General features: G+C 40.1%; 1 protein-coding gene across 1 annotated transcript in view; it reads right to left on the minus strand.

The window, feature by feature from the left end:
• EPHX4 (epoxide hydrolase 4) overlaps positions 1–24,778 on the minus strand; it is a 32,582-nt gene extending 7,804 nt beyond the window's left edge. Inside the window, exons 1-5 of the mRNA XM_006140184.2 lie at positions 24,683–24,778; positions 23,839–23,924; positions 8,807–8,964; positions 6,690–6,818; positions 330–433 (exon numbers count right to left, since the gene is read on the minus strand). Coding sequence (XP_006140246.1) covers positions 330–433; positions 6,690–6,818; positions 8,807–8,964; positions 23,839–23,924; positions 24,683–24,778 — 573 coding nt within the window. The remainder of the gene's footprint in view (positions 1–329; positions 434–6,689; positions 6,819–8,806; positions 8,965–23,838; positions 23,925–24,682) is intronic.
• Positions 24,779–25,877: the final 1,099 nt, after the last annotated feature.

Here is a 25,877-nt window from a genome sequence, read left to right on the forward strand (position 1 = left end):
GTTGTTAAAGGCGTGTGGATTCCCTCATGGCTGCCTGCGGTTCAAGTCCTGGACCTGGCAGCTTGCTTCGCATGTTCCCCCCCCTCACCCCCCCACGTCTCTCTCTAGTCAAATTTTTTAAAAATAATGATAATAAAATAAAATAATTATTAAGGAAAAAAAAATGCCAGGTGCAAATGTATGCATGTCTGAAATTCTGATGGAATGGAGGAAAGAGGACTATGGTGTTACCGAACTTATTGGTCTCTCTCTCTGGAAAACATATGCACCCTCTGGCAATGAAAAAATGTTTTTCACTAATAACAAAATACATCATTTGTTTGACTTACCTTAAAATCATTTATTGAGAACATAAATTCTGGGAACCGTGGTATTTGGAAGAAATAGTAATAGCTAGATTTGAACAGCTGGGCCGGGTGTCGTAAAATATATTCTGAAATTAAAATATCACATTAGACTTCCTTTACCCAAGGAATATAAATTACTTACTATCAAAAGAACTTTTTAAGATAATTTTATTTTAAAGATAATTCCACACACACACAAAATCATCAAATAATGTTTTTGCATATTTCTCTTTGGAGCAACTTCTATGTTCTATGATTTTTGCCTTAGAGTGCATGCACTCACTATTTTTTCTGCCTTAGGGGGAGTGCATTTACTGGAAAGAGACAGACACAGTGAGAGGGAAAGTAAGAAATCACTCGTGGGGCATGCAATCACTCCTAGGGCATGCATACACACGCACCGGACATGATTTTCAAGGCACTGGTCTAGGACACACACCACAATCAGCCATGTGGGAGTTCAGCAATGTACCTGCTAGGCCATCTGCTAGCCCCACAGTTTCTATGTTCTTACATTTCCTTGTAAGTATACCAGATTTGTTTTTTTTTTTTTTTGGAGAGGTTTCTGCTATAGGGTGCATGTGCTCGCCTGACAGACAGAGAGACAGAAAGCGAGAAATCACCCCCCAGGGGGGATGGCCATGCTGCAATCCCTTCTCCATTCTCCTCTCAGGATCCTGGGCATGCATGCACACGCACCCGGCGTAAGTTTTAAGCCACCGGGTCCGGGACGCAAACCATAATCGACTACGTGGGAGTCCAGCGACATAGCCATTATGCTAACTGCTGGTCCCAGTATACCAGATATTTAGAAAATCTATAGTACTTTAAATATAAACAAAGTTTCACTTTGTGAAATATTGACCCAAGAGGGAAGAGAAGCCCAAACAACACTGCTTCTTCCCCAAGGTCCTATTACCAGTGACCTAACACATTTCCAAGGGATTCATGGTGACATAATTTTCTGCTGGGGATCTGCTGGAGATTTAGCAGTGAATGAGACAGGAGAAGGTTCCATGCAAGAGGAACTTACTAAGTAACAAATAGTTAAAAGATCACCTCAGAGATCAATAAGACTATAAAGAAAATAAAATGAGGTAATCTGATTGCGAATGATGAGGGGTGGGGTTGAGGGACTGTTATTAGTAGAGGAGGTCCATGATGGCCCCTCTGGGAATGTGGTGTTTGTGTGTTGAGTCTTGATTTATGAAAAGGAGTCACTCATGAAAGATCTAGGAAGAGCATCCAGGAACAGCAAGTAGGTACTGGGTTTGACACATTTAAGAAGCACGAAGAAGACCAAGGTGGCTGGTGGGCAGTGAATGAGGGGCAGATGGTATGAAATGAGTTAGAAAAAAAGGCTGAAACATGATTACATAGAACCAGAATGGTAAGGATTTTATTTCGAGAGCTACGGGAAGATGTTGAGGTTTTAAACTGATCACCAGATGAACAGTGCGTACTAGTGTATCATGTAGTATATTTTATTTTCCTTGCTATAGAATTCTTTTATTTTCTTATTTTTCATTTTGTAACTATGGATACAGTTTTTAGAAATAGAAATTTCGGGTAACTGTTTCATTGTATACTTGTTACACTTTTTATAATGTCACCCTTGAACAAGATTCATTCATTCCTACATTAAGAGCTATCAATACAATTAAGGAGAAAATATAAGCATGCTACTTGAAGATTTCTTATTGTCCTGATAAGAGTTGAACCTATTGTTGATAAATGAATTCCAGAAATACTCTTAAGTATTTTCTTGCCGAAATGATCACTTACAGTTACAGTTTGTTCTTAGAGTGAAACCACCAAAATAACACTCCAGGTCCTGGTCAATTGAACAAGCATGCGGTATGGATTTCTGCTGCCATTCAACTGAGAGAAACATAAGGAATCTCAGAACGTTTGAATCCTAAGCATCTATTCTTCTGTACCTCAACAGAGAAAGGTCAAGTGGATATGTACCTAAAATTGAACTCTTACCTTTATAATATACTGTATTTAGGTAGTAATGGTTCTTTTCTTACTTAACTGTTTACTTTTGAGGAAGAAATAGAAATATGATACTCAGGGACCAGCAAATGGTATAGCAGTTACATTGCTGGGCTCCCACATGGCTGATTGCAGTGCGAGTCCCAGACCTGGTGGCTTTAAAATCACACTGGGCACATGTGTGTGCCCAACATCCCGGGAGGAGAATGGACGAGAAGGGACTGTGGCATGGCCATCCTCCGTGAGGGGTGATTTCTTGCTTTTCCTCTCACTGTGTCTGTCTGTGTCTCTCTGCCAAGTGCACATACCCTAAGTCAAAATAAACTCTGAAAAAGAGAGCACATGTTCTTGCCAGAAAGAGACAGTGAGAGAGGGAGGGGAGAAAGCGCATGCCATGGAAAATAGTCACGCTGCAAACATTTCTCCACTTCTGCTTTTTTTTTGTTGGACATGCACACATGCCAAGCATGTTTCTCAAGTCACTAGATTAAGACCTGAACTGCCTGGTTGGTCATGTGGGATTCAGCTGCCTGAACCATCAGGGCACAGAGCTGGCCCTGTTCTGAATTTGTCTTATAGAAGACTGCTGTAGGTTGTAGTAATACTTGAACCTGAGAAAACAAGGGTAGCTAAGGGGGACAGAATTATAAATTGTACTAAACATGTGCCTAACTACTGCTCAAAGATATGTAATCTCTAATAAGATTCTAAGAGGTCTTTAAAGAAAAGGAAAACTTTCCCCCTTTCCCTCTCTATCTCTCTCTGATGAGCTCATGTGTCCTGTAGCAAATTAAAAAAAAAAAATAACAATAAATAAAAAAAGAGGCTGGCAGGTGGCAAGGTGGTTAAGGTGTTGGACCCCCACACAGCTAACCAAAGTTCAAGTCCTAGACCTGGAAGCTTGCTTTCTCACTCCCCCCGCCCCCCACACACATACACACACATGCTGTCCCTCTCTGGTCAAATTATAAATAAATAAATAAAGTTAAAAAATATTTAAAAAGCCCAATTCTTTAAAAAAAAAAGAAAGAAAGAAAGAAAGAAAGAAAGAAAAGATGGCACCAGCAGATGGCCTAATGGCTACGTCACTGGATTCCCATGTAGTCGACTATGGTTCAAGTCCCAGACCCGGTGGCTTAAACTCACGTTGGGCGTGGGTGCGTGCATGCCTAAGATCCTGAGAGGAGAATGGAGGAGAAGGGATTACAGTGTGGCCATCCCCCCGGGTGGTGATTTCTCGCTTTCTCTCTCTCTTTCTGGCAAGTGCATGCGTCCTATAGCAAAAACTTCTGCCAAAAAAAGAAAAGAAAAGAAAAGAAAGCAGAACTTTTAAAGTCTAGTCACTATGGATCCCTGGAATCTCTAAGATCCTTTTAATGTATCCGAGTGGTCAAAACTATTTCATAATAATATTAAGACACTACTTGCTTTTTTTTTTTTTTGCTTTTTTTTTTTTTTTTTTGAGAGATTTTCACTGTAGGGCGCGTGCGCTCGCCAGACAGACAGAGAGAGACATAGAGACAGAAAGCGAGAAATCACCCCCCAGGGGGGATGGTCACGCCGCAATCCCTTCTCCTCCATTCTCCTCTCGGGATCTTGGGCACGCACGCACACGCGCCCGGCGTGAGTTTTAAGCCACCGGGTCCGGGACACGAACCGCGGTCGACTACGTGGGAATCCAGCGACATAGCCATTACGCTAACTGCTGGTTCCCTTTTTTTTTTCTTTTTCATGTGTTGGTATATGTACTGATGGTACAAAAGGAATGATGGAGAAAGTCACTGCGGCCTTAACACTAGTCAAAGTGGTTGCACTAAACAATACTAGCAGTCACTGAGTCTTTACCACTACACATTTGCAATAAATTAATTAAATATAATTCACCACCACCGTCACTTAACAAGGTCCTTGAAGAAATAACAAAACTTAATTGTCTTAAACTTTGACCTTCCAGTACACATCTTTTTAATATTCTGGGGTACAATATAGAGTACACATTAAGCAGTACTGTTGCACACCCGAATCCAATAGATGTCTCAAGAAAAAGTACTTTCTGTAATTGATTGAAGAGTTGATTTAGCTCCTTTTTAATAAAATAACCTTTTCACTTGAAAGAATGACTATTGCCAGTCAGACACAGGTACTTGACAGATAATCTCTTGAAAATGAACAAGGTGAGCCTGTCATTTCAAAAAAAAATCACCAATATTTGTTGCCATTGATAACATTGAAGTGCTAAAATGAAATAGAATTTTGGAAAACTTGTATCTGCTACTGTGAGCTTGACAACTTTGCAATCCTGAAATGTTGTTTTGATGGGATTTGGGTTATTGATGAATGGGATTTTTCATATTGTAGAATAAATTTGTCAAATAGAAGATCTGCTTGGGGGACCAGCAGTTGATGTAATGGCTATATCACTGGACTCCCATGTAGCCAACCGCAGTTTGAGTCCCAGAACTGGTGGCTTAAATTCACACCAGGCACATGTGTGTGCATGCCCAGGATCCTGAGAGGAGAATGGAGGAGAAGGGATTGTAGTGTGGCCATCCCCCCTGGGAGGTGATTTTTTGCTTTCTGTCTCTCTGTTTTTTTCTGACGAACACTTGCATCCTATAGCAAAAACCTCTAGAAAAAAAAAGAAGAAGATCTGCTTGGATTGGCAGGTGGCATGATGGTTAAAGGTGCTGGACTCCCCCATGGCCAACCACGATTGAGTCCTGAACCTGGTGTCTTGCATTCTCTTTCTCTCTTTCACTCTGTCCCTTTCTGATAAAATTTAAATAAATAAATAAATAAATAAATAAGTTAAAGTAAAATAATTCTTTAAAAAGAAGATCTGTTTAACTCAGTGAACTAATAATCTTACAATTCACAATGATACAAAATCATGTATGGATAAAATGCTAGCGTACAACAGAGGATAAAATGTTCATTTATGTGATATTACATATCACATTGTGTTTTCATAGGTACTGGTTACAACATTTGTCTGGTACATTTCACATGCTATTGCTACAAACTTTTAAGAAGCTACCAGTTTTTGAGTTTGGTATAGTATTAAGAAAGCATATCAATCAACAGTCACCTAAAAAGGCTATTAAAATATTCCTCCCTTTCCAACTACAAATCTGTGTGAAGCCAGATTTCTCCGTAAACTTGCCTTTAAACAACATACTGTAACAGATTGCAGACTCAGTCATGAGAATCCAACTGTCTTCTATTCAGCCAAAATTTAAAGAGATTTGCAAAAATGTGAAACAATGACATTCTTTTCACTGAAATTTTGTTTCGAAAGGTGTGATTAGTTTGCATTAGAATGTGTTGTTTGTTTTAACATGCAGTGAGTTTTTAAGTGGATTAATACATAACTTAAAATTTTTTCTCACCTTTAATTTTTTTCAAATAATTATTTATTTAATTCCATTTGCTATTATTACTATTTTTAAATTTGACCAGAAAGACAGAGACAGAGAGAAAGGTAAAACAAGAAAGCAAGCTGCCAGGTCCAGGACTCAAACTGCAATTGGCCATGTGGGAATCCAGCACCTTAACCACCATGCCACCTGCCAGTCTCTCACTTTCAATTTCACTTTTAATTTCTGATTCAGTGGATATTTATAGCTGTAACCCATATAAACAAAACTTGGTTGGGGTCTTTAATAATTGTTAAGAGTATCAAGAAGTCCTCAGACCCCTAAATTTGAGAACTACTGCTTTAAAGAATTCTGCCGGGCCCAGCTGCAGTGACATATGTGGTAGGGTGCCACTGTGAATGTTCAGACAATACGGCAGGCCATTCAGATCCCAGACCAACCTAGACAGGCCGAATATGATAGTACTTGCCCGTAATCTTAGCCAATCGAGAGGTTGGGGCAGAGGATCACAGTGATGAGAACTTGCTGAAAAAAGTACATCTCTCTCTCTCTCTGTCTCTCAAATAAATAAGTAAATAAATAAATAAGTAAATATAGTACTACACCTAACAACCAAATGCAGGTGGCCAAGATGATTTATTTTCAGGTTGTCAGGATTCATTACTGTCAAGGAAATATCACTGTATTTTTTTTTCCCATTACCCCTCCTCAAATTAGCAGAAAAATATTTTCAAAAAAGGAACAGAACTATGCAAGCAAATTGGAAGGTAAATTTTCTTAGGCTCCTCAGAAAGATTTAAAACCAAAACATATCTGACATTGTCATTTGCTGTCATGATGGAGTCGTTTTATTTTTAAAAGAGTCTAAGTTCATCAATCTTTGCTGTTCTTAACCCAAAATGTCAGTGACAACGGTGAACTTTCATAGTCACAGAGACGAGACGTCTTAATGAGAACTTAGACTCACCTGTAAACACGTTTGGGTGAGGGAAGTTAACAACAATAAGCTTCATCACCATTTCAGGAAAACAGATGGCTATTAGCCACGCAATCATGCCCCCCCAGTCATGGCCAATAAGAACACATTTGTTGTACCCTAGAATCAGGAAAGAAATGAGGACATCAGTGAAAAGACACGGGTGAGTGCAGCATAAATTTCTAGTTATAGTAAAATCGTAAGCATCCCATATATATCCAACTTGGTAAGTCTTTATTTTAGGAAGCATCTATTTCCCCCTAACTTTTCAAGTCCAGTGAAACAGCACTAATTTTGAACTATGAAGTCAAACTGAATTAGTCTTAAGTCTGAATTATGGCACCAATTATAAACAAGTTTCATTTCATGTTAATCATATCGTAATCTGAATTAGGTTTAAATGTTGATTAATAGAGACTCCTAAAGAATTTCTCCAGTATGAATGGGTAAGATTCATTTGTAACTTACTCCTGGAGTACTTAAAGGTACTACTTTCAAGTATTTCACTCTCACTCCCGCTGTGGTACACACACACACCACACATACACACAATATTACTGTTTTGCCCAGAAACTTTTATGACAAATTTAGGCCAGGTTTTACTGAATTATCACAAAATTTGAATAAAAATAACTATTCAAAAATCAGCATCTGAGTCTATTTTGTTGTAATCAGACTAAATACCAAAACTGCACCTTGACACCCATGGGCCCTGTTCATATTTTCTCTTCTAAAAATACCAGCCTGATCTATGCTCTCATTAGGTGATTCTAGAAAGGACCTTGGATTACACGGTCTTTCTCACCATAATGGTTCCATTAACAAACTGATGATAGCAGCTGGGGTTTGGTCAAAGGGGATGTAATAGATTGTATCATTGTTAAAAACATATTTATTCCCTAGGATCAGCAGTTGATGTAATGGCTATGTCGCTAGACTCTCGTGAAGTTGACCGTGGTTCAAGTCCTGGACCCGATGGCTTAAACTCACACCTGGCGCCTTAAACTCATACCTAGCACATGTGTGCGTGCCTGCCCAAGAAGATCCCAAGAGGAGAATGGAGGAGAAGAGGTTGCGGCATGGTCATCGTCCCTGGGGAGTGATTTCTCGCTTTCTATCTCTCTGTCTCTCTGTCTTTCTGGTGAGCATATGTGCCCTATAGCAAAAACCTCTCAAAAAAAAAAAAAAAAAAAAAAAGTACTCCTCCCCTTTCCCCATGGCCATAGAGTATGCTTTGGTGTCCTTTTCATTTTAACTTGGCCATGTGGTTTGCTTTGGTATCAGTGGCAGTATGACTTGACTTTGGGCTCTGCCACATGACTTGCTTTGGCCAGTGAAATGCTAGTAGGACCTTGATATGTTTGTGCAGCTGGGCTTGCCCTCTTGCCACCACTTCTGCCATTGACAGGAGAAGAGCTCTTCCCAGGAAGCTATTCCTCTTTAACTTTGGTGCCAACCCAACTCACAATGAGAAGCCAGTCTCAGCTGGACCTGCAGCCTGAGACAAAGACCCAGAGCAGTCCTGCCTACAGATGACCTGCAGATCCATACACATAGAAATAAATGGTTATGGTTGTACATCCCTGAGTTTGGGGAGGTTTATTACACAGCATTATTGGTACTAGCTGTTCAGTACAAAAGAGTTGATGCAAGTGCTTCTGCGTTTTATCACATTTTAAAATAAATATTTAGGTTTGGGTTTTGAATAAATAAATCTATGTATGAGAATCAAATCTTCAATAATTAGTTCTAAAAATAATAGCCAGTATACATTAGGTCTATTTTTAAAAACAAATTTTGAAAATCGTATCTGGCTGGAGGACTGAATAGTTACTCTGCATGCAGTATTTGAAGTTTCCTGTGTAAATATTTCAGTTGTATGTCCAAAACACTAGTGACAGGATCTATTAGCTCTTTAGGAAAGTCATGCATATTTTTCTGTTTTTCTGTACAAAAATGCATTATGACTTCCTGACCACCCAATAGATAACAGCTTGGGTAGATGGAAAATGCATTCTCCCAAGAAAAAAGCTATCAATTCACTATTTGTTGAACAATAATCCCTTAAAAAAGAATTAATAGTGGTTTTTTTTTTTTAACTAACTTACCTAAGGAATCTAAAATATCCTTTATATCTGTTATCAGACAATCCAATTTATAGTTCTTGCGATGAATAGGAGCATCTGTTTCTCCATAACCTCTCAAATCCAGTGCTACAACTCGATATTCACTTTTAAATTCCCTCAGCTGGTGACGCCAAGAATACCTGCAGGAGGGAAAATGCATTAAAAATGCTACAGTAACTAACACAAAGAATAACATTACAGATTTTATAAGTGGAAAACTATTAAAAAATTTCTTATTCTAAAAAAGATTACATAGCTGTGTGTCAGCAGTAAAATGAGATCTATTTGAAAAGAAAACATAGATATTCCTTGTTAGAATTGTTTTGTCTTTTTACTAGCTTCAGTGGGGTGTAACAGGCAGCCAATATTTACAGAAACTGCAAAATATGATAAGCTAAAATCAATATACTTATACATGTACTGACCACATCAACTTCCTAAGCAAACAAAACAAAACAAAAAACCAGCATTTATGGATAAAAAGGATAAAAGATTAAAAAAAAAAACCACAAAGATTATCACTGAACAAATACAATAAAAACAACCATTGAAGATAAATCTCTATTTGCTATCATGAAATTCTGTAGAGAAGATCCTGAACTGAGAATACATGTAAGAGTGATACTGAAAACATGTAACAACCAAAATGGCACCAGATGGATGGATGAGGACAGCCATAGTACTCCAGCCAAGTCCTGGAGTCTTCTGTTGGGCCAGGCATTGCTGTTGTTTTTGGTCATGGAACCCAGAGTTAATTGAAATACAGACAGCTGTGAGATTTTTTTTCCTTCAAATATGCAAAATCACTTTGAAAAACTAACAGAAACAAGACATGGATTTTTCAAAGTAACTCAGTGTGTTGCAAAACTAAAAAATATGCATTTTTAAAAAAGCATCTGCACGCACATCTGTTCATGGAAAAAGGATCTTACACAAGCTAAATGGGAGATTATGGTCGGAAAAAGCTTTTGGAGTACATTAGGCAAGTAGACACAGGAAGTAAGATTATAAAACAATAGTGGGGAGGGCTACAGTTCAAAGTACACATACCTATAAAATCAATGTAACAAATCGACCACCTCACATCAACAGACAGATGGTCAGAGAGGGTGTCAGACATGTATTTAGAATTATGAATGAATATGACTTATGAAAACCTGTAAATGCATTGGTAATTAATGTGGATAGGAAAATGTTTTAATAAATAGCATCTTTTTTAGCTACGCCATAGTTAGCTCATTAATCTTGTCTCTGGGTTTTAACAAATAAAGAAGTTTGGGGACCAGCAGATGGCATAATGGTTACATCTCTGGACTCCCATGAAGTCGACTGTGATTCAAGTCGAGAAGATCCTGAACTGAGAATACATGTAAGAGTGATACTGAAAACATGTAACAACCAAAATGGCACCAGATGGATGGATGAGGACAGCCATAGTACTCCAGCCAAGTCCTGGAGTCTTCTGTTGGGCCAGGCATTGCTGTTGTTTTTGGTCATGGAACCCAGAGTTAATTGAAATACAGACAGCTGTGAGATTTTTTTTCCTTCAAATATGCAAAATCACTTTGAAAAACTAACAGAAACAAGACATGGATTTTTCAAAGTAACTCAGTGTGTTGCAAAACTAAAAAATATGCATTTTTAAAAAAGCATCTGCACGCACATCTGTTCATGGAAAAAGGATCTTACACAAGCTAAATGGGAGATTATGGTCGGAAAAAGCTTTTGGAGTACATTAGGCAAGTAGACACAGGAAGTAAGATTATAAAACAATAGTGGGGAGGGCTACAGTTCAAAGTACACATACCTATAAAATCAATGTAACAAATCGACCACCTCACATCAACAGACAGATGGTCAGAGAGGGTGTCAGACATGTATTTAGAATTATGAATGAATATGACTTATGAAAACCTGTAAATGCATTGGTAATTAATGTGGATAGGAAAATGTTTTAATAAATAGCATCTTTTTTAGCTACGCCATAGTTAGCTCATTAATCTTGTCTCTGGGTTTTAACAAATAAAGAAGTTTGGGGACCAGCAGATGGCATAATGGTTACATCTCTGGACTCCCATGAAGTCGACTGTGATTCAAGTCCTGGACCTGGCAGCTTAAAACTCACTCACACGGGGCTTGTGTGCCTGTGTGCCCAAAATCCCCAGAGAATGGAAGAGAACGGACTGTGGTATGGCCATCCCCCTCCCCCAGAAGTGATTTCTTGCTTTCTGCCTCCATCTCTGTGGTAAGTACACAATCCTATAGCAAGAATCTCTCTAAAAAACATAAATAAAGAAATTTGTTTCTTTAAAGATACTCTACTGCCAACACATGATTTTATTATTTTCTCTTGTTCTTTTATGTTTTATTTTAAAAGAGATTTTTGCTATAGGATACTTGCACTCACCTGAGAGACAGAGAGGCAGAGAGCAAGAAATCACCCCTCCAGGGAGGATGGCCACACTGCAGTCCCTTCTTTTCCACTCTCCTCTTGGGATTTGGGGGCATGCATGCATATGTGCCTACTGTGAGTTTTTTTTTTTTTTTTTTGGAGAGGTTTTTGCTAGAGGGCGTGTGCGCTCGCCAGACAGACAGAGACAGAGAGATAGAAAGTGAGAAATCACCCCCCAGGGGGGGATGGCCATGCTGCAATCCCTTCTCCTCCATTCTCCTCTCGGGATCTTGGGCACGCATGCACATGCGCCTGGCGTGAGTTTAAGTCACCGGGTCCAGGACGCGAACCACGGTTGACTACGTGGGAGTCCAGCAACATAGCCATTATGCTAACTGCTGGCCCCCTAGTGTGAGTTTTAAGCCACCGGATCTAGTACTTGAACCTCAGTTGACTATATTGGAGTCCAGCGACATAGCCATTATGTCATCGGCTGATCCCATGATTTTATTATTTTCTCATTACTCTTACTTAAATGTTTGATTTTGATATATATTTATAACTGAAGCCCAACTCTTTCTACTTTATAATTCCTCATACCCAATCAATAAAGTTCTGTAGATTTACCCTCTTAAATATTTATTTCAACACGCCTCCTGTCCATCCTGCTGTCAATGCTGTAATTGAGGCCTCCACTGATGCGGCAGCCTATTGATTGGTCTAACTGTATCCATCTCATTCCCTTCATCTCTAGCTTCTATAAAATCAGAGGGATGTAGCAAAAACACAAGCTCTCTCACGTCATTTCCCTGCTTAAAATCTTTTCTTGACTCCCCCTACTCATAAAATGAAGCCCAAGTTCATCAGCTTGGCAGACAAAGCCTCCACTGTTTGACCAGCCCGATTACTTTACTGTCTGTCATGTGCTTTATAATAAAGAGAGTAAACATCTACATCACTCTGACTAGGTGCCAGGCACAATTCTAAGTGCTTCACATATGATAATGGTGATCATGGAAAGCACACTGTGAAGTCAATATCACTGTTAGTCCCACTTTATGGATGAAGAAACACAGGCACAGAGTTCGTCAGAATGCCAAAGGTTACAGTTAGCAAAGAGCAGAGCCAGGATTCAAATCCGGGTCATCTGGCCTTGCTTAGAGTCCATGTACACTGCTTCTGCAGCACTAGCCCCTGGGGCAAACAAACATGGGTATTGTTTTTTTGCATTCATGACTTTGTTCACATGGTTTCCTTTGTCCAGAATACTCTCATTCCCAACCATTTCTTACTTCCCCGCAATCTCTGACCCTTATTTCAATTAACTCCTCCTTCTGAAGGGCATCTCCTCTTCCAGGAGATTTCCCAGGCTCCCTCTCTGATAGGTTGGGCTGGGTGGGCCTTTCTATGTTTGTACATTTGGATGTAGGCCCTTTGGTGTGCTGGACAGGTCACACAATAATCTGTCGGCATCTGACTCTCCCGTGCAATTGTGAGTTCCTTAGGTTGTGTAGTATAAAAAAGATTTGTTGAATAAGTAAAACAACAAACTAATAGAAGCAGTGAATAATGCTAGTTCCCAAAGCACCAGTTGTTCAATAAGACTTCTGTCCTGTTCAGGCTGGCTCCAGAGCCTGGTGGTTAAGACAATTGAATCCCACGGGTGACTGTGTGGTTTGAGTCCCTATCCTTATGACTTGAAAAACTTGCAGGTCATGCCCCAAATCCTGACAGGATGGAGGAGAAATGGAGAAGAGATTGCAGTCTGACCACGTCCTGTTGAGATAGGAGCTTTCTCCCCTCCTCCTTGTCTTTCTGTTCCTCTCTGACTAATATACTTGCCCTCTGGCAAAAACAAATAAACAAAAAACAAACACAACTTCTATCCTAGTTCAAACCTTGAGATAATGACAGCTAAAGGCCCCAAACTCCTGCTGGTTATGCTCAATCTATTAAACTGCTTTGCCTTAATATCTTCAGTCTCTGTATCTTCACTGAACTAGTGATTTCAAGGTAGAAATTTGACTGAAAATAATGTGCACAATCCCATATTATTTTACATTTAACATTGCATTTGAGATTATGCAAATACCTGCATATGTCAGTATATAATGAATAATTTAAATTGCCTTAAAATAAATTCAGCTACTGCTGTTAACAATGAGTGGAGCCAAACAAAATCCTAAGCATTCTAAGAAACAGGGCAACCGCATAATAAATTACAAAAGAAACACTTTTAAATGTCATCTTCTTAGAGTTCATAAATAAAACACATTTGATTTATACATTACCCTTAGACTGGAAAAGAAATCACTTCAGTGATAGACTGATGGGCATGGCATTCATATAAATAAAACAAAAACAACCTACTTGATACAGAAATGAAACATGTTACAAAAGCAGCAACCACTGAAAGTATTATAAATAAGATTATTATCATCCACACTGTCTTCTTTCTGGTAGCTTTAGGGGCTAGCAGAGGACATTCAGAGAAAAAATAATCTCTTTCCCAGCTATTCTCTTTTATTTCCTTTTATGAGAAAGAGAGAAGGATAATGTAAAAAATTTGGGTTATATTTTTCTAAAAAAAGTTCTTATCTGTCAGAGATAGACACAGAATTATTTCTAGGTAAAATGACATTACATCTTTTTTTCTTTCTTTTTAATAAGAGAGAGAGGAGGAGAGAAAGACAGAAATAGACTTTTTTTCGATTTTTTTTTGGATAGGTTTTTGCTATAGGGCACGTGTGCTCACTGGAAAGACAGAAAGACAGAGAGACAGAAAGTAAGAAATCCCCCCCAGATGGTCACGCCGTAATCCCTTCTCCTCCTAGGATCTTGGGCACGCACATACATGTACCCATTGTGAGTTTAAGCTGCCAATCTAGAACTCAAATCACGGTCGACTACGTGGGGGTCCAGAGCCTTAACCATTATGCCATCTGCCGGTTCCAGAAATAGACATTTTGACAGGGTCTCAGTCTTTCTGCCCCAGACTCTCAATTAGCTAGGATTACAGATGCCTTGTACTGGCATGTTCCAGTTAGCCTGAGAACTGAACCTGGGCTTCCACGTGGCATCCAGCCTCCGAAGCAGTGATGCTGACTATGTCACTACAGCTGGGCCCCAGTCATTACTCTACAGATGAAGGGGGCTCCTGGTTTTATCATGCTAGCCACTTTGAGATGTAGACCACTCTGTTTCTCCTTGCCAAAGAGAAAGGTCAATGTCGTTGGCCTCTGTGCTCAGCTGCATGCATGGAGAGCCTTCACTTGCCTCAGCACTTGAGAGAATGACGCATGCATTCCACACAGCTGGTGATGAAGATGCTCAAAGAAACTGCCTGGGTCAGCTCAAAAGTATTTTTAGAAAAGATGCAAATTGAGGTGGAAGAGAGAGTGAGAGAAAAATCATTCTTTTGACAAACAGCCTTATTTGGGGCTAATTTAGCTAAAGGTCTCATAGATATGGATCTTGTTTGATGTTTTCTTTATATTTTAAGGAGTAATACCAGGATTTTATTGTTTCTGTGTAACATTTAAATAGCATACTTTAAATATCACCACTTCTCAACAGCTCTTCTCAGGCAATGATGATAAATGCAGATAATACATTTGGATGGCTCTTTTCTATTTAAAAAAACCATTTTCACACATATTACCAATTTATGATTTTTAAAATTGTATCAAATGCTTCTGACTTACCTGACCTACAAACAAGTTTGTAATTTCATGTGTATTTGAGAAAACTTTAACAGATAGAAGAATAACATTTATATATATAATATAAACTGAAATGCCAGGCATAGAGATTTTTTTTTTATCATTTCACTTTCTTCCATACATTCAATCACGTTATTATTTGGCTTACAAAATGGATATTTCCACAGGTGAACATTTCTCCCTAGTACTGTTGATAAAACTATGAAATATCTTCAACAGATAATACCACACCTCTTTGTGCCTTTAATGCTTTACCTCCCTGTCCCTCCCCCAAATGTCCTTCCTCAGGCCCTCCTCTTTTCACACACACTATATCTGATATTTACATCTATATACTGCGTTTCTATATCCTTTAGGTAATTAGTTTCAGTCATAGAGTGCAGACTCGGTATATATTAAGTGGGGACATACAATGCCTCTCCTTCATAGCATGGCTCACTTCACTCAGCAGTAAGTCTTCCATATTCATCCAGTTCCTGTCAAAAGCCAGGGTTTTGTTGTTTTTTATGGATGAATAGTATTCCATTGATTATATGTGCCACAGTTTTTCTAACCATTCATCAGTTCGTGGGCATTTGGATTGTTTCCATGACTTAGTAATCATGAATAGTGCTGCAATAAACATCAATGTGCAAGCACTTTTCCGATTAAGTATTCTTCTGTCCTTTGGGTAGATACCAAGGGGTGGGATTGCTGGATTATATAGTAGTTCTATGTGTAGATTTTTGAGGAATCTCCAAATTGTTCTCCACAGTGGTTGGACCAATTTACATTCCCACCAGCAGTGTAAGAGAGTTCCCTTTTCACCACACCCCCTCCAGCACTTATCATTTTTTGTTTTTTTGATCTTAGACATTCTGACTGGGGTTAGGTGATATCTCATTGTTGTTTTGATCTGCATTTCTCTTACAATGAGGGATGTTGAGGATTTTTTCATATGCCTTTTTAGCTATTCGTATGTCATCTTTAGGGAGTGTTTTTTTCCAACTCATTCTCCCATCTTTTAATAGGATTGATTGTCTTTTTCTGGAACAGCTGCTTGAGTTCCTTGTGAATTTTGGTTATCCGTCCCTTGTCTGATGCATAGTTTACAAAAATATTTTCCCATTCTGAGGGCTGTCTATTCAACCCCAATGTCTCCCAGAGTTTCCCCAGTGTTTTCCAGGAGCAATTCTATAGTTTGAGGTCTTAGATTTACCAGGCATAGAGATTTTTAGGCTTCGAAAGTGAAAAAAAAAGAAAAGAGTTTAGTCTTAAATAAAATCTTAGAGCACCATTCTATATTCTAAGGTTTGGATTGACTTTTGCTACTAGTACTGGAGTGAAATTGACTACATCCCATAGTGGGTAGCACTGGCAATTGACCGGAAGGAAAGACAGAGTGCGCATTGGCCTAGAGGTCCTGGTTGAGGATGTGACATGCTCAGAGGGAGGTATCTGATTACCAGCAATCTGCATGTAGTTGCTTTAGGATTCTCCCTGAACAGCCAGGTGGCTTTCAGATGAAAGGTCAGCAATGTACAGTGAATTCAATAGGTCTGTTTGAGTAATGAAGTTACCAAGGTTTGCTGTTGTGAGTTCACTGTACAGCAAGGCTCTTGCTGGAGTAATGAATAGTGGGTTTGGTCAATAGAAGGAACTCATTCCTAAGATTTCCATGTATTTCCTGGTCTAGAGCTCTTCACAGCGAAATAGCTCTTAGAGCTTTTAGGAAACTAAACAACTCCTAAACAACAATGACTAGGTCTCTTTTGGGCACATCCAAGACTTGACTTTGCTGGAACAAATGGGCCTGATGTCCAGGGACTAGTGCTGGGCCCCTCCTGGATGTCCCGTCCAGTAAAGATTCCAGGACCTGTACAGGAATCCCCAGGTATTCTGTTTTGCAAGAAGGCTCTCATGAGGAGTAAATATGGGGCAATGCTGTGGAAAACACATACAAAGTGTCATTTCTTACAGTAGACAGCAAGAACCTGCTGCCCGGTACTCAGGGAGCATCACTGCCATTCTCTGGAATTTCATGAAACAACGGAAGTAGTTGAAGTGGCTGTAGGTTCATTTCTATCTTCACGTACGTTGTTCCACACGTAAGGAAGTAAGAATGTCTTTAAATCTTTTCTTTCTAAAAGTTAAATATAATCCCCTCATTCAGATTATAAATTTTATTCAGAATGATAATCTAAAATGTTAAAGTAAGAAATTCTTATCTTGTTGGCTGACTTAAAAAAAAATTGCTAGCAGGCACCTGTGCTCACCAGAGAGAGAGAGAAAGAGAGGCAGAGAGAAAGAGAGGCAGAGAGAAAGAGAGGCAGAGAGAAAGAGAGAGAGAGGCAGAGAGAGAACACTCCTAATGGGATGTGGTCATGCCATGATCTTTCCTCTTCCATTTCTCCATCCTGGTGGGATTTGTAACATGCACATACACACAAGTATTTTTCAGGCCACTGGGGATGGGACTCCAACCACAATTGGCCATCTGGGACCTGGCTTCCTTTAGCCACTAGGCTACTAACTGGCCCCAAAGTTGGTATAAATTGTAAAATCTGAAGGGTAAAAATCTTTGTATGTGGGCTCGGTATGTGGCCTCGTAGTTAGGGGAGCCAGATCCCACATGGTCAACTACACTGTTGAAGTCCCAGCCCCAGTGGCTTGAGAAACATGCTGGGCACATGTGCGTGCATGCCCTCAAATCCCAACAGGATGGAGAAATGGAAGAGAAGGGGCTGCAGTGAGACTGCTCCCCACTGGGAGGTGCTTCTCCCTTTCTGTGACTCTCTCTCTTTCTCACTCTGGGGAGTACATGTACCTTCTGGCAATAAAAAAAAATCCACATATATTATCACATCATTATCATTCTTGTAGACTGAGAATAAACAACAGAGGTCAACCCTGAATTTTGGAGAATGAAGGACATCTAATTTTCTGGCACTGCCAATTTCAGAAGGGTAGGTATGAGACTTAAGTTAGATGATATATGTAAAAACACATCGTCACCATGCAGTAACTATTATTGTCATCACCACAATCATAGCTCTCCACACCAAGTGAATGGGAATGAAGGAAGAAAATGAACATTCATTGTGTATTCACTGGGGTCATGGGAAAGACTTCCATGTGTGTTAACTCGCTTGATCCTCACAACGTGGCCACATTATTGTAGATGATTGTTTGGGGTCTAAATAGGTAGCTAGGGCGGAAGTGACTGTGCACGGTACTCTGGGCAGATCTGCCTAACGCTTCAGAGTAACATTTTATTGTAGGTGATCATGTCATGCACTCCACGATGTGAGTCTACATATGTATGCTTAAATTGTACAGAACAGTTTATCTACAACCTAATTAAGTTGTCGTTAGATGGAAGAACAGGTAAAAGTACAACATTAAAATGATCTGTTTATTTATTCTGGTAAACCCAGATGGTAAGTATGAATCTTCATGAGGAGAAAAATCTTAGAAAAGGTGCTCAGGGACCAGAAGATGGTGTCATGGTTACATCGCTGGACTCCCATGTCCTGGACCATGGTTCGAGTCCTAGACCTCGTAGCTTAAAACTCACAACAGGCATGTGCCCAAAATCCTGAGAGGAGAATGAAGGAGAAGGGACTGTAGTGTGTCCATCTCTCTTGGGGGGTGATTTCTAGCTTTCTGTTGCTCTGTCTCTCCAGCAAGCACACGCACCATATAGCAAAAACCTCTCTAAAAAAAAAAAGAAAGAAAGAAAAGAAAAGAAAAGCAAAAGGTACTCATAGGTTCAGTCTACATGGCACAGTTGGAAGCGTGCTGGGTGGCAGTGCTGAGGACCACATGGGCAACCACAGGTTCAGATCTATGGGTCTGGAAAGCAGCTCAGCCTGAAAACATACTGGGTAGGCCTGGGTGCAAGAGATCCTGACAAGCTAGAGGGTGAGGGACAGAGGAGTGACAGGATCCTGAAAGAGTGCTTTTCCCGCTCTTTTTTATGTGTGTGCATTTGCGTGCATTGTCTAACCTGAATTTTTAGAAAGAGGAACTCATAGACTTTTTTGCTCTAGAAAAATTGAGGTAGATGGGACTCTGCCATCCTCCATTCCTCTTTTTGCATTGCTTACCACTTCCTTATGTTAACATGCTCCATGCAATTGTTCATAAAGTCCCTTGCACTCATCAAGTATTAACAACGTATCTTAAGGCAATACTCTTTTCAGAGCTAAATGCATTTGAAACCAGGACTTTGAGTGACACAAAATCTTCACAACTCTAAAATCTGTAATGCTGAAGTTTTAGATACGAGACAGTAAGAGAGAAATTTTGGAATAGGAAGTTGGCCCAGACTTTTCAAATGATACCAAATATTCTACCCTTTGACTCAACTCAGACATTGTCTTTGTCATCTATATCTTCATCTATTCAGTTCATGACCCATCTCAAGATCACAGCCCTATTGCTATCAAAACTTGACTTTTTTTTGTCACCATTACGATATGCACCATCTCTTTTAAAGATGTTCATTATGCAGTCAGCTAGGTGGCATAATGCTTAGAGTGACTGGATCCCACATGACCATCTGTACAGAGTCCTATAAAAAACATGCCAGGCACGGACGTGTGTGTGCCCAAAATCCCAAGAGGAGAATGGAGGAGAAGGACCTGTGGCATGGCCATCTTCCCTGGGGAGCGCTTTCTCACTTTCCCTCTCACTCTTTCTCCAGTGAATGCACATGCCCTACTGCAAATTAATTTATGTATGTATGTATGTATGTATGTGTGTGTGTGTATATATATGTATATAAAATAGAAAAACAAAGACATTCATAAAAAAGTAAGTTTAATCATATGTTGCTTTCATCTGTACTTACTGGGCCTGTAAGGTTAATAGAGAATAGAACATTTCCCCCTAAATAAATGCTACTCCATCTCCCTAGTCTTATGCTGCAACTTAGTTGGCATTGTAACAGTATTAAGATGTAGAACCTTGTTAGAGCTTTTAGGAAACTAAACAACTCCTAAACAACAATGACTAGGTCTCTTTTGGGCACATCCAAGACTTGACTTTGCTGGAACAAATGGGCCTGATGTCCAGGGACTAGTGCTGGGCCCCTCCTGGATGTCCCGTCCAGTAAAGATTCCAGGACCTGTACAGGAATCCCCAGGTATTCTGTTTTGCAAGAAGGCTCTCATGAGGAGTAAATATGGGGCAATGCTGTGGAAAACACATACAAAGTGTCATTTCTTACAGTAGACAGCAAGAACCTGCTGCCCGGTACTCAGGGAGCATCACTGCCATTCTCTGGAATTTCATGAAACAACGGAAGTAGTTGAAGTGGCTGTAGGTTCATTTCTATCTTCACGTACGTTGTTCCACACGTAAGGAAGTAAGAATGTCTTTAAATCTTTTCTTTCTAAAAGTTAAATATAATCCCCTCATTCAGATTATAAATTTTATTCAGAATGATAATCTAAAATGTTAAAGTAAGAAATTCTTATCTTGTTGGCTGACTTAAAAAAAAATTGCTAGCAGGCACCTGTGCTCACCAGAGAGAGAGAGAAAGAGAGGCAGAGAGAAAGAGAGGCAGAGAGAAAGAGAGGCAGAGAGAAAGAGAGGCAGAGAGAAAGAGAGGCAGAGAGAAAGAGAGGCAGAGAGAAAGAGAGGCAGAGAGAAAGAGAGGCAGAGAGAAAGAGAGGCAGAGAGAAAGAGAGGCAGAGAGAAAGAGAGGCAGAGAGAAAGAGAGGCAGAGAGAAAGAGAGGCAGAGAGAAAGAGAGGCAGAGAGAAAGAGAGGCAGAGAGAAAGAGAGGCAGAGAGAAAGAGAGAGAGAGGCAGAGAGAGAACACTCCTAATGGGATGTGGTCATGCCATGATCTTTCCTCTTCCATTTCTCCATCCTGGTGGGATTTGTAACATGCACATACACACAAGTATTTTTCAGGCCACTGGGGATGGGACTCCAACCACAATTGGCCATCTGGGACCTGGCTTCCTTTAGCCACTAGGCTACTAACTGGCCCCAAAGTTGGTATAAATTGTAAAATCTGAAGGGTAAAAATCTTTGTATGTGGGCTCGGTATGTGGCCTCGTAGTTAGGGGAGCCAGATCCCACATGGTCAACTACACTGTTGAAGTCCCAGCCCCAGTGGCTTGAGAAACATGCTGGGCACATGTGCGTGCATGCCCTCAAATCCCAACAGGATGGAGAAATGGAAGAGAAGGGGCTGCAGTGAGACTGCTCCCCACTGGGAGGTGCTTCTCCCTTTCTGTGACTCTCTCTCTTTCTCACTCTGGGGAGTACATGTACCTTCTGGCAATAAAAAAAAATCCACATATATTATCACATCATTATCATTCTTGTAGACTGAGAATAAACAACAGAGGTCAACCCTGAATTTTGGAGAATGAAGGACATCTAATTTTCTGGCACTGCCAATTTCAGAAGGGTAGGTATGAGACTTAAGTTAGATGATATATGTAAAAACACATCGTCACCATGCAGTAACTATTATTGTCATCACCACAATCATAGCTCTCCACACCAAGTGAATGGGAATGAAGGAAGAAAATGAACATTCATTGTGTATTCACTGGGGTCATGGGAAAGACTTCCATGTGTGTTAACTCGCTTGATCCTCACAACGTGGCCACATTATTGTAGATGATTGTTTGGGGTCTAAATAGGTAGCTAGGGCGGAAGTGACTGTGCACGGTACTCTGGGCAGATCTGCCTAACGCTTCAGAGTAACATTTTATTGTAGGTGATCATGTCATGCACTCCACGATGTGAGTCTACATATGTATGCTTAAATTGTACAGAACAGTTTATCTACAACCTAATTAAGTTGTCGTTAGATGGAAGAACAGGTAAAAGTACAACATTAAAATGATCTGTTTATTTATTCTGGTAAACCCAGATGGTAAGTATGAATCTTCATGAGGAGAAAAATCTTAGAAAAGGTGCTCAGGGACCAGAAGATGGTGTCATGGTTACATCGCTGGACTCCCATGTCCTGGACCATGGTTCGAGTCCTAGACCTCGTAGCTTAAAACTCACAACAGGCATGTGCCCAAAATCCTGAGAGGAGAATGAAGGAGAAGGGACTGTAGTGTGTCCATCTCTCTTGGGGGGTGATTTCTAGCTTTCTGTTTCTCTGTCTCTCCAGCAAGCACACGCACCATATAGCAAAAACCTCTCTAAAAAAAAAAAGAAAGAAAGAAAAGAAAAGAAAAGCAAAAGGTACTCATAGGTTCAGTCTACATGGCACAGTTGGAAGCGTGCTGGGTGGCAGTGCTGAGGACCACATGGGCAACCACAGGTTCAGATCTATGGGTCTGGAAAGCAGCTCAGCCTGAAAACATACTGGGTAGGCCTGGGTGCAAGAGATCCTGACAAGCTAGAGGGTGAGGGACAGAGGAGTGACAGGATCCTGAAAGAGTGCTTTTCCCGCTCTTTTTTATGTGTGTGCATTTGCGTGCATTGTCTAACCTGAATTTTTAGAAAGAGGAACTCATAGACTTTTTTGCTCTAGAAAAATTGAGGTAGATGGGACTCTGCCATCCTCCATTCCTCTTTTTGCATTGCTTACCACTTCCTTATGTTAACATGCTCCATGCAATTGTTCATAAAGTCCCTTGCACTCATCAAGTATTAACGACGTATCTTAAGGCAATACTCTTTCAGAGCTAAATGCATTTGAAACCAGGACTTTGAGTGACACAAAATCTTCACAACTCTAAAATCTGTAATGCTGAAGTTTTAGATACGAGACAGTAAGAGAGAAATTTTGGAATAGGAAGTTGGCCCAGACTTTTCAAATGATACCAAATATTCTACCCTTTGACTCAACTCAGACATTGTCTTTGTCATCTATATCTTCATCTATTCAGTTCATGACCCATCTCAAGATCACAGCCCTATTGCTATCAAAACTTGACTTTTTTTTGTCACCATTACGATATGCACCATCTCTTTTAAAGATGTTCATTATGCAGTCAGCTAGGTGGCATAATGCTTAGAGTGACTGGATCCCACATGACCATCTGTACAGAGTCCTATAAAAAACATGCCAGGCACGGACGTGTGTGTGCCCAAAATCCCAAGAGGAGAATGGAGGAGAAGGACCTGTGGCATGGCCATCTTCCCTGGGGAGCGCTTTCTCACTTTCCCTCTCACTCTTTCTCCAGTGAATGCACATGCCCTACTGCAAATTAATTTATGTATGTATGTATGTATGTATGTGTGTGTGTGTATATATATGTATATAAAATAGAAAAACAAAGACATTCATAAAAAAGTAAGTTTAATCATATGTTGCTTTCATCTGTACTTACTGGGCCTGTAAGGTTAATAGAGAATAGAACATTTCCCCCTAAATAAATGCTACTCCATCTCCCTAGTCTTATGCTGCAACTTAGTTGGCATTGTAACAGTATTAAGATGTAGAACCTTGGGGCAAGTAGGTAGCATGGTGGTTGGGGTAATGTACTCCGCAGTTCTAGTCCTGGACCTGGAGACTTGCTTTCTCACTTTCCCTCTGTCTGTCTGTCTCTGGTGATTGCCTGTGCCATAGAGAAAATTTTAAAATAATAGTAATAAATAAAATTAAATACATAATTTTTCTTAAAAAATATGTAGAACCTTTAAGAAGTGAGTTGGTGGAGCTCTGAAGAGTGGAATTAATGCCATTAGGAAAGGGTAAGTCTGGCTCCTTTTTGCTTCTTTGCCCTTCCTACTTCCATCATGTGATGATGCAGCAAAAGAGCTCTTGCTAGATGCCAGACATACTGATCTTGGCCTTTCCAGCCTCCAGAACAGTGAGAAAATAAATTCATGCTGAAATGACCAACACTGTGGTATTTAATTATAGCAGCACAAAAAGACTAATACAATAAGCTAAGTTTTTATGCAAAAGAAAAAGTTAGTTGGTAAACTTACCAGAATTCTGGGAACCCATGAAGCAGCAGCATGAGTGGTTTGCCTCTTTCTCCTGCAGCAACATAGTGAAATCTTAACCCTGAATCCTGAAAGTAGAAGGCATAGAATGTTAATGATGTTTGTTGTTGTTTTTAAAGTAGTACATTTAGCATTTTCATTCCACTTTTAAAACTTGCACTGTTCTAACATTAAGAAAAAATATGAATTTTCAAAAAGAAAAAAAGTCCATGGTTTGTCAATAGGATAAATTGACAGGTTCATGTTTTGTTGATATTGCTTTCACCGTACTTTCCCTTCTCATTTTACTGTGATATAAAGTCAATTTATATGTAAGAGGACTTCAAAAAGTTCATGGAAAGTGCCTACTATAAAAAACTGTACATGGGGCTGGCAAATGGTACGGTAGAAAGGGGTGCTGGACTCCCACATGGCCAACTGTGGTTCGAGTCCTGGACCTGGTAACTTGCTTTCTCACTTTCCTTCTCTCTCTCTCTTACACTCAGTCCCTCTCTGGTCAAAGTAAAATAAATACATAAAATAAAGTTAAATAAAATCATTATTTTTTCTTTAAAAAACTATACATAGATTTCAAACATTTTGTAACAAAATTAACTCACACTTTAACTTCATTTTCCACAAAGTTTTTGAAGTTTCCGTGTGTTATGAGCGTCTGAAGTAATGTCACAATTTGTAACTTTCACCTTAGTGACGTGCCACATTTCATCTTGCTCAGCTTTTGCAGGCCTTGTAAATAATTCTGATGTGAATTTCTATCCCTGCCATGTTTACCTTCCAGTCATGTACTTTCCTCAGCTTGCCCGCCAAGAGCTATGCCATCGGTTACATAATTCACACCTCCTTCCCTTATTTTTAGGTTCTTCCTTCCCACATTAGCTTTTGGAGTGTTGCATGTACTGTTTCCTTGCTGCCTGCTCTTCATGTCACGTCAGTGTGCGTCTCTAACAGCAGAACGCTCTGTGGGACTTCATGCTGCTCGTGGGAGACAAGACAGCCAGAAAAACACAAAGCATGGGATGAGGGAGGACTACAGCAAGTACTAAGCAAACTGAAGACAGAGAAGTGAAGAAAACGGCGAGAAAGAAAAACGAGAACTCTGGAAGAAAGCAAGCTAGGAAAGAAACCAAGAACCAAAAGCTGAGCACAGACACTGGGATTTCCTACTGGACACCCAAGCAAGAGGGTTTCCGATAAGAAAGAGATTACAGGGTTGTCTAATTCGGCCCCACCATTTTGCATAATTTGAGTCCTGGCTCAAAGATATTAGCACAGGTCCTAATAGTGGTTGGGAGCAGGGCTGTGACTCAGTTCTCATCTTGCCCTAACTGCCAGGATGATGCTCCTTCCACTCCTTCATTCTGCTCCTTAGGTAGCGGAGTCAGAGGAAAGGCATTCGGAGGAATTCCTGATTCTTATACTATTTCTACTCCACAGGTTGGACATAGATCTGACTTTGCCTTCAAAGGCAGAATGCCTTCCAAGAAGTTCAAAGCTTCTTGTTTCTGTTTGTTTGTTTGTTTGTTTTTGTAATTAGCTAGAGGGCATTTGTGCTCACAGGAGAGAGATGGGAAAGTGAGAAAGCACATCCCATGGCCATGGGGGGTGGTCACGCTGCAATCCCTTCTCCATTTCTCTTTTTGGGATTTTGGGCACACAGGCACAGGCGGGCGCCTGGCATGTTTTTTAAGCATCAGGTCCAGGACTTGAACCAGCGAGTCAGCCATGTGGGATCCAGGCTCCCGACCATACCACTGCTGGCCCTCCATCACTGGTTTCATGGGCAGTGAGTCTTAGAGGATGATGCTGAGTGCACTTCACTGGTTAAATTGAACAACACGGGACTGTGCTGCAGTAAGCCTGCCCCAGGCACTGCTCTAAGTGGTTTTGTTAGTTTGCATACAAATATTAACTCATTTCATTTTTACATCAACCCTAGGCTGAATAAGGGTAAGAAAGAAGTCCTTGTGTCCTCCTAACCCCCGGTGCTGAGCAATTTATCTCCTCATAGGAAATCAGGACTC

Source organism: Tupaia chinensis, unplaced genomic scaffold (assembly GCF_000334495.1).
Source record: "Tupaia chinensis unplaced genomic scaffold, TupChi_1.0 Scaffold000023_1, whole genome shotgun sequence".
Taxonomy (NCBI): domain Eukaryota; kingdom Metazoa; phylum Chordata; class Mammalia; order Scandentia; family Tupaiidae; genus Tupaia; species Tupaia belangeri.